Source organism: Apaloderma vittatum, unplaced genomic scaffold (assembly GCF_000703405.1).
Source record: "Apaloderma vittatum isolate BGI_N311 unplaced genomic scaffold, ASM70340v1 scaffold31158, whole genome shotgun sequence".
In the NCBI taxonomy this organism is placed as follows: domain Eukaryota; kingdom Metazoa; phylum Chordata; class Aves; order Trogoniformes; family Trogonidae; genus Apaloderma; species Apaloderma vittatum.
Genome location: NW_009729551.1, coordinates 4,088 through 12,632, shown reverse-complemented (window position 1 = coordinate 12,632; position 8,545 = coordinate 4,088). Strand labels below are relative to the sequence as shown.

Below are 8,545 nucleotides of genomic sequence, written 5' to 3'. Positions count from 1 at the left end.
GGGAGCGCTTCCCCTTGGGCAGGGCGCTCCTGCGGGCGGGATCGCGCTGTGGGGGAAGTGGAGCAGTGTAAGATGGTCTCTTCTTCTTCTTCTGTAGGTGGGTGATGCCAAGCACAGCCATGAAGAAGAAGGTAGGAACTGGAAGGAGAATCCTTTGTAGTTGGGTTTTCCTTCCCCCTCTGCTTTTTCTCGTGTTGTTATGTGTTTGCACCGGTGTCTTGGCGCGTTCCTTGCCTGCCAGCTGTCTCTTGAGGCATCAGCAGATGCGCCGTTTGCTTAAAGTGTCAGAAACTAAAACCGAGGCTGAGTTTATCTGCTGGCATGAGCGGTAGGGCATGCTCTGTTGTTGCAAAACCCTCTGCTCGCTGCCCACCTCCCGCAGCGCCGCGGAAGAAGGATGTGCTCTCACTGCTGCCTCAGCCCGCGGGGACACCCTTCCCATGGGTTACGGAAACTTGCGTGGGGAGCCCGTAATTCGCTGAGGGCTCCTTGGAGGGTGAAACTTAGCACACGGGGAAGGAGTTGTGCCTTTTCTGAGAACTGGAGGGTTCAGGGGGGTAAGTTCCAGCAGTGAGCGTATTCAAAGCTGTTAGAGCAGCTGGGTAGAGAATATACTTCTCTCTTTCTGTGCTGCGCTAGGATTGGGATTCCTGTCTTGGCCCTATGTGCTGGTGTCTGACCTGTTAGAAAGGCCTCTGCAGTTTAAAACTTGGGAATTGGGTTCGATTTGGGCTGCCCCGTGGAGCCCTATTGAGTTCCTGCATGCAGGAAATAAGAGGTGTTGATGTTCTCTGTGTGTGTGGCTCAGGGGAGAAGACAGCCTGGCTTTCCAGGGCTTTGCTCTGGGAGATGTGACCTGAACAGGCCTCGGTACAAATCATCCCGGCGGGGGGTCGGCTTCTTTTCTGAAGGGCTGTTTTGCCGGCCCGTGAAGCGTTGCCATCTGGGAAGGATGATCCGTGCGGACGGGACGGTGCGATTCTGCCTCTCCTGGTTTGCCCTGAGGTTCTGGCCGCTGTCGCTGCGCGGGAGCGGAGCCTTCCCGGCTCACGTTTGACGCCGGTGCGGGCTGGGCAGGCAGACCCAGGCCGGTCGCTCTCCTGTTAAACCGCTCCTTGGCGATGGATTTTCAGAGCTGTTGCCAAGGGCCGAATTTGACTTTGTAACTGGAACTTGTTTAACAGCTGTTTTTGTGAGCGAGTCCATGCTGGCTGTCACCGCTGGGTTTGGTTTTTTTGTTTTATTTTTAGATTACAATGTAGAGTCTTGTCTTGTGTGACTGTCTCCCCTCTTCCCCCTGCCCAGTCATTCTCTGGTTTTTGGCTACCAAAGGTGCTCCCTCTCCTTTGGCCTGAGGGTCTGCAAACAGGGCTCTGGACTCAGACGTCTCCCCTGCACTGGAACTGGGCTGTCCCATCAGCTTTTAACCTTTTGCTGAGCTTCTGACACCTGAAACTTGAAGCATAACTTGTACTTCAGTTCTGTTGGGGAAGAGAAAACAAGTTGCGTTACAAAAAGAGCACGATTAGGAGGGAAGTAATGGGTGGAGAAAACCAGCACAGAGCGGGCGAGGGATTGTTTCCAGCCTGGTCTGAAAGGCTTGGGCTGAAGCTGTTCTTTTGTCCCGGCAAAGTCCTTCGCTGTCGTCAAAGCCGTCGAGCCTTCGCTTGTGGCTGCGCTTCCTCTCAGGCGGGCGGCGGGCGCCTGTTAGGCGGCAGCCACAGTTGAGGCTGCTCTTCTTTCTTTGCCTTTCACATCTGAAAAACGTCCATTCTGTGTCCTGGTGCCTTTGGCAGTAGGATGTTAACCCCAAGGGGCTGGGAAGGGCTTGGGTAGCTCATTATTATTCTTTTTCCGTCCCAGGTGCTGCTGATGGGTAAAAGTGGGTCTGGGAAGACCAGCATGAGATCCATTATCTTTGCAAACTACATCGCCAGGGACACGCGGCGCCTGGGTGCCACAAGTAAGGTTTCTCTCGTTTGAACTGCAAATTTCCAAACCCCCTTCATTAAAGGGGTGGGGCTGCTCCCTCCAGCAATCGCTGCCTGTCCTCTGCTCTGAGTACGTGGGTGCCTGCTGACCCGCCCAGGGAGCTTCACCCCAGAGTTCAGCCGAGGGCGAGTGGGAAGCCAGAAGGAAAGGGAAGGCAGCTCTGCGTTCAGTTTTGCCACTTTGTCGTTGAGCTTTTATCCTTAACTTTCATTTTCTGATTGGGAAGCAGCCTCTGCTGCAGCTGCCCTGGTTGGAGGTGATTTCAGAGCCTCCTCGGTGAAGCTCTCCTGCCATTCCTGAGCTGATGGCTGGCGCAGTGATCTTCCGTGGGTTTGGCAGGATGATGCCCTGGTTTCATTAGTGTCTGCTGCCTTTTTTTTTCCTTTTTCTTTTGCCCCCCCAAAAACACTGATCTGAAAAAGCAACAAGCAGTTTCTCTGGAACCGGGGTGTGGATTGTCAGAATCTAACGCTCTTTGCTGAGAAGCACCCGTGAGGACTTAATGTCATGGGTGGGTGTACGTTTCCTCTTGGCCCAAAATTTCGTCCGTTCGTCAAGTTTACGTGCTCGGTGTTACTGATACATTATTTTTTTTAAAGCCTTGCAGAGTGCGCTGGCACTAGGGTCATTCTTAAAATATCACAAAGATCAGAGAGCACGCTGAAAGGAGAGCTCCTGCGCTTCTCAGGAGAATAGTGTCCTGGGTAGAGAACAGGAGGATGTGAATTACTCTGGGGATGTCTTTTTCCAGAGTCCCTTCAGCTACGGATTCACACACAGCAGTGTGGTTTGGGTGGATTTTACAAATTTTGGGCTGTGTTGGTGGAAAAGGGCGTTTCTGGCTGGCTGGGGAGGCAGCTCTGCTCTGGGGCTGTGGTACAGCCAGTAATCTCCTGTTGTCTCTTTCCAGTTGACGTGGAGCACTCCCATGTTAGATTTCTAGGAAACCTGGTATTAAACCTCTGGGACTGCGGAGGGTAGGTACCATCTATTCTTTTGCTTTTGAAAGCTCCGGGGAGTAAGGCTGGGGATGTAAAAAAACGAGTCTTAACACCTCGGAGGGACAAGTGCGCTGCTTGTGGATGAGGGGAATAGAACAGGCTTCGTGGGAGCGTTGTAAAACAGGCGAGACAACTCTGGAGAGAGTGGATGCCACATCTTAGGCTCGAGTGTGGAGAATGCTCTCCCTCCGACAGAGCTTTGCCGAGCTTCGTCAGCTCAAAGGGCAAACCTGCCCTCCCGGCGGGAGGGATTTTCCGCGTCACCCCTTTCCTGACGGTGCCGAACCAGACCCGCCTGCCCTAACGGGAGTCTCCTTGCTTTGTTGCTCTGCTCCTTCTCAGGCAGGACACTTTCATGGAGAACTACTTCACCAGTCAGCGGGACAACATCTTCCGCAACGTCGAAGTCCTCATCTACGTCTTCGATGTCGAGAGCCGTGAGCTGGAGAAGGACATGCACTACTACCAGTCGTGCTTGGAGGCGATCCTTCAGAACTCTCCTGACGCCAAGATCTTCTGTCTAGTGCACAAGATGGACTTGGTGCAGGAGGATCAGCGGGATCTGGTGAGGGAGCTGGCAGTTGCCATAGAAATGCTTTCAAAGAGAGAATCTTTCGACTGTGCTAGTGCGTCGCCATCTCCTGCTTCAAACACAGCCCCGTCGGCGCTCTTCCTACAAGGGTTTCTCAGACGTTAAGAGCTGGCAAAGCCCTCTCGGCTTTTTCTGCCTTTCGTAAACCATCGCTGTCTCGTGCCTATAACCTAGTGGAGAACAGAACTAAAGCTTTTTAGTGACAGCTGCTATAAGCCTCATCTTTTATAACATCAATTCTAGTACTTTTGCCAGACCTTGGCTCCAGAAGGAAGGTAGAACTCAGAGAAATCCAGTGTAGTTAAACTCCCCGCTCACCCCCGGGATGGTTTTGTGTGTGATGGTAATGACAATGGGTTTCTCTTCAGCTGATGCTTTCAGACCAGCGTAGGCTCTGTTCTAAAGCCTGATGTGGGAAGAAAAAAAAGAAAAAGACTTTAAACTTTCCCAATTAGGTAGAAGGTGGTTTCTGTTGGTTGGTTCTGTTCTCTGTAAGCTTGGCCTGTCTGCCCAGAGGTCACCTCTTGGGCACTCCTGCCCCGAGAGATGTCCTGCAGAGGCTGGGAATCAACTGTTCAGAGACTTTTGGTCTTTTCAGAGCTTTTGAAAGGTCGCAGGGCAGTTGGAAGGTGCTGAGTTCCTGCCAGCCTTGCTTTTTCAGCTTGGACCAACACCAAACCAATACCAATGGGGTCTTGATACCAGAAGAAAAACGATCTTTGTGGGTTAGACCAGCACATCCCAGGACCCCAGTGGTCAGTGTTGGCCAGTGCAGCGTTTCCTGGGGATCGGCTGATGCTCTGTCGCATTCCGGAAAGCCGTGTGCTGAGGGGAAGGTGCTCGTCGTGTCTTCCCCTGCAGAGGCACGTTGCTGGCTGCCCTGCAGCTTTGGTTTTTTTAGTTCTGTAGGAGCCTGTTCCCCTTTTGTTGCAGCCGTAGCTTCTAAGAGCCAAGTGCAGTGTGAGAAGGCTGGATAAACACGCACCTCGGAGCAGCTCGTACTGCTGACCCTCGAGTGCTTTCCTCCTATCCTGTTCTCAGCAATGGAGCTTTTTGCCTGTGAGCAGGGCAAAAATTTAGGTCCTTGGAGATTTGTGCACATCCACTTCCATTCCCGCTGCTCCACCGCTCGGGGCTTCTGCCAGCCTGTCCTGACCTGTGGGCTCTGCTCTTGTCTTTTCTCTGATGCCACAGGGACTCGAGATGAGTTTGAAATGTTTTCGGTGCTGCACGGCAGCCCCACCAAAGGCAGGAATTTTTACACTCAGCTGCTGATCTATTATATTTTTTTTTATCTTTCCCAGATTTTTAAGGAGCGTGAGGAAGACCTGAAGCGCCTTTCCCGTCCCTTGGAATGTGTTTGTTTTAGAACTTCCATCTGGGATGAAACACTTTACAAGGTTTGTACGGTTTCTGTAGCTGCCTTCCCCCTGCTCCCACTTGAAAACAAGGGTGTGAGTAAGGCGAGTGCTTGGTTGCTCCTGGTTTATTAGCCGCTGGGCCTGTTTAATTCTCCTCGGGGCAGCGCGTGGTCGGACTCTGACACAAAGCTGGCTCAGCAGGTGGGCAGGGAGGTGAAGCAGAGCTTAGAGGACCTGATTCTGAACAAGGACAGCTGCCTGTTACAGCAGCCCCTGTCCCTTCTGGGCTCGTTCCTGATTCTGTTTGGATCGGTGCTGAGCTGCCAAGTATCCCTCTGCCCATTGACCTCACTGAAGATTTTTTAAAAAAAAAATCTTAAGAAAAACTTGAGCGGATTTATCTGGGATCAGTAGATAGTAACATTGCCAGCTTAAATTTAGGGTGATTTAAGCCTGTTTAATAGTGTTATAGTCTCTCCGTGGCTGATATGGAGAAGAATTTGACCTAAGAAGAGCTTACTCGGGTCTGGGGTACCGTGGGCTGCTCTCCACTGTAGGGAGACACGCGGGCACAGAGGTGGGACAAGCTTCTTGGTCTCGCCCAGGCTCTCAGCACCCAGAACTGGAAATAATCAGATTTTGAGCTCCTCTGCATCGCAAGAGGGAGAGGCAGAGCGGTGCTGATGCAACCCTTGGGTCTCTCTTTATGGACAGGCTTGGTCCAGTATAGTCTATCAGCTCATCCCCAACGTCCAGCAGCTGGAGATGAACCTGAGAAACTTCGCGCAGATTATCGAGGCGGATGAAGTGCTTCTGTTCGAGAGAGCCACGTTCCTGGTGAATACCACAGCTCTGCCCCCGGCCTGGGACGGGCTTCCCTGGGCGGGAAGTGCTGGGGGCGCAGGAGCCCAAAGCAGGGGGGGCAGTGGGTGGCGGGGCACAGCGCTCCGGGCCTCGTGATGCTCAGAGTAGCTGACGTGACTCCGCAGTTTGTGGGACCTTCCCAAAATTTCCACTTCTGGCAGCTGAGCTGAGGGCTTGGTGGGTGTTTCCCTCTCCCAAGCTCTCGGAGGGTTTCAGATCCCTGTTTGGTTCTTGACCGTGGGGCTGCTTAGAGAATTCCTTTCTGCACAGGGCAAAACCCTTGAGCTAGAAATAAGCCTTTTCAATTCTTCCTGGCCTGGCATTTTAACTGGTCTTGATTTCTGGGTTTTAGGGTGCTTTTTGTGTTTTGGGTTTGTTTTTGTGGTTTTTTTTTTTTTCTGATGCTCTACAAACCCCAGAGTATGGCTGGAAGAGGATCACAAGCGGTTGGATCACAGCGGCTTTCGGAGCTCCCAGCTGCCTGACAGCCGGGCTTCCAACCCCTTGTGTCTGCAAGGTCACAATTGTTGGTTCAAACCACCGTTGCCCCTTGTCCGGCCATACTGTGGGTTTCTGCATCGGCCTCTTCAGACTTTGCACCAAAACCCCTGATGACCTGAAGGCATGGGTTTGAATTTTTTATTTTTATTGTATTTTTTGAGTGCTTTCCTTGATGGCCAAGTGTCTGGGTTTGACATTGTGGAGGGAACATGGAGAAGGAGCCGTTACTTTTCTCTGTCAGAAGCAAACACCTGCCAATTCCGGCAACTTCTGCTTTTTGACCTTTTGTAGATAACAAATACTTCCACCTTGGTGGCTAACAATGCTTTCATTATAAGTACTTTTTTTTTTTTTTTACTGAAAAAGAATAATCTCTGCTACAAAAATTCTTTGCTTATTTTCAGTATAATGGTGACTTCTTGAAAGACTCTTTTTTCGTATATTTAAACTTCCCTCTGGGTTCTCTTCTCCTTAAGTGAAATCTTACTCTGAAAGTGTCTTCAAATCACAGTAACAGAAAAACCTACCTGGAAAGTTGAGGAATGAGCTTGCGTACAACGAAGGCTCTGGTGTGAATGCAGTCCTTGAATCTGGCTAAACCTGTCCTTGTAGGAATAATCGGGCAGGTTTTAAAAAGTAGGAAGTAAGTAATCGTTTTAAGGTGCTCAAGACAAAAAAAATAAATTAAAACCTTAGTTCTTGCAAGCCTTTTAAATGCGACTGCGTTGATTTCTTTGAGCAAAGATTTAAATTGCTGCCAAGTTGGAGTGTTCAGACCTCAAATGGACAAATAATTTCCGAGATTCAGTCAGCAGAAGGGAATCCTTGTCCTGGTCACCCCTCGTTTCTCATAATTGCTGTTGGGGCTGAGAAACTTGTGCTGAGATAAAGGCCTGACTCGCGCTGCGCTCTTCTCTCCCTCGTTCTGCCGTCCAGGTCATTTCTCACTATCAATGCAAAGAACAGCGGGACGTCCACAGATTTGAGAAAATCAGCAACATTATCAAACAATTCAAGCTAAGCTGCAGGTGAGCAGGTTTGATCGTCGGGTGGGGAAATCCGTCAGCGGGTGTTTTCGGCTTCGTCTGGGGGCATGAAGGCTCCCTGAGCTCGTCGTGCGGCCGGTCCGCGCCGGTCTTAAACGCAGCGATCTTTTGTAACTTCCTCCTTCGCTGATGGCTGAAAGAGGTTTCTTTTGAAACAACCGTTTTCTTCTCGGCCTCGTTCTCCTGAGCAAGGTAGGGAAGTTCCAGGAGTGAATGGACGAGCTGGTAAAAAGCAGAGAGAGCTTTGTGTCAGCTGCCGCTTTCGGGGAAGAGCCCTGCGGACCCAATTTATCGATATTTCACGTGGAAAAGCAAGAGGCTTGCTTTGGAGTAACTCAGCTTTGGAGCACGGCCGGGTTCCGCGGCTCGTCGGCAGTATTGGCGAGTGTCGGGAGCCCCGAACAGGAAGGAGAAGTGGCTGGATGATTTACAGAGTTGTCGCCAGATACTTCATTTTTTATATAAAAATGTTTCTGCGGGTTCTGCAGAGAGTTCAGGGGTCCCTGAACGGCCGAGCTGTTCCGGCCCCAGGGCAGGTGCCTCGGGCAGGCTCGTTCTGTGGGTTATCTTGAGTTACCTTCACGCTCAGTGCGTAAATCCTTTTGTGTTGTTCTCACTTAGCCTAAAGCTAGAGAGTTTTTTCTTTTTTAAAAAAGAACAACACTAAACAAACAGCCAAACTTGTAGTCGCACCTGCTTTTGTTTGCCAAGTGAGAAATCAAAAACGTCTTTGTTAGCAGCAACTCAAATAATGGGACGTTGGCTACAGGGCGCAAAAGCTGTTTGAGCAATGGTTCCTTTACTCTTTTTCCTTTTTTTTCTTTCTTTCTTTCATCCCTCTTAGTAAGCTGGCAGCTTCTTTCCAGAGCATGGAGGTGAGGAACTCTAACTTTGCTGCTTTCATTGACATCTTCACGTCAAATACCTACGTGATGGTGGTTATGTCAGACCCCTCAATACGTAAGTCGGAGCAAAGATTTGAAAAAGCAAAAACTGAACGGGGCTGGTTTGGACCAATTCTGTCAGAAAATTGCGAATTCTGGTAAAACTGCTGGTAATTAAAAGATAGGAGAGGGTTCTGCTGCCCTCCTGGTGTGCCCTGGCTGAGCGGGAGGTGGCCGAGAAGCGACTTTCCCAGCGCGGAAGCCGAGCACCGCACGCCTCTGGATGGTGGGTGGGGAGGGGGGG

At 50.8% G+C, this 8,545-nt stretch overlaps 1 protein-coding gene across 1 annotated transcript in view; it reads left to right on the top strand.

Annotated features, from left to right (window-relative positions):
* Positions 1-104: 104 nt before the first annotated feature.
* Positions 105-8,545, top strand: part of LOC104277752 (ras-related GTP-binding protein A) — a 9,442-nt gene continuing 1,001 nt past the window's right edge. The window contains exons 1-8 of the mRNA XM_009874490.1: positions 105-131; positions 1,864-1,963; positions 2,903-2,969; positions 3,336-3,558; positions 4,890-4,985; positions 5,661-5,783; positions 7,248-7,339; positions 8,202-8,317. Coding sequence (XP_009872792.1) covers positions 105-131; positions 1,864-1,963; positions 2,903-2,969; positions 3,336-3,558; positions 4,890-4,985; positions 5,661-5,783; positions 7,248-7,339; positions 8,202-8,317 — 844 coding nt within the window. The remainder of the gene's footprint in view (positions 132-1,863; positions 1,964-2,902; positions 2,970-3,335; positions 3,559-4,889; positions 4,986-5,660; positions 5,784-7,247; positions 7,340-8,201; positions 8,318-8,545) is intronic.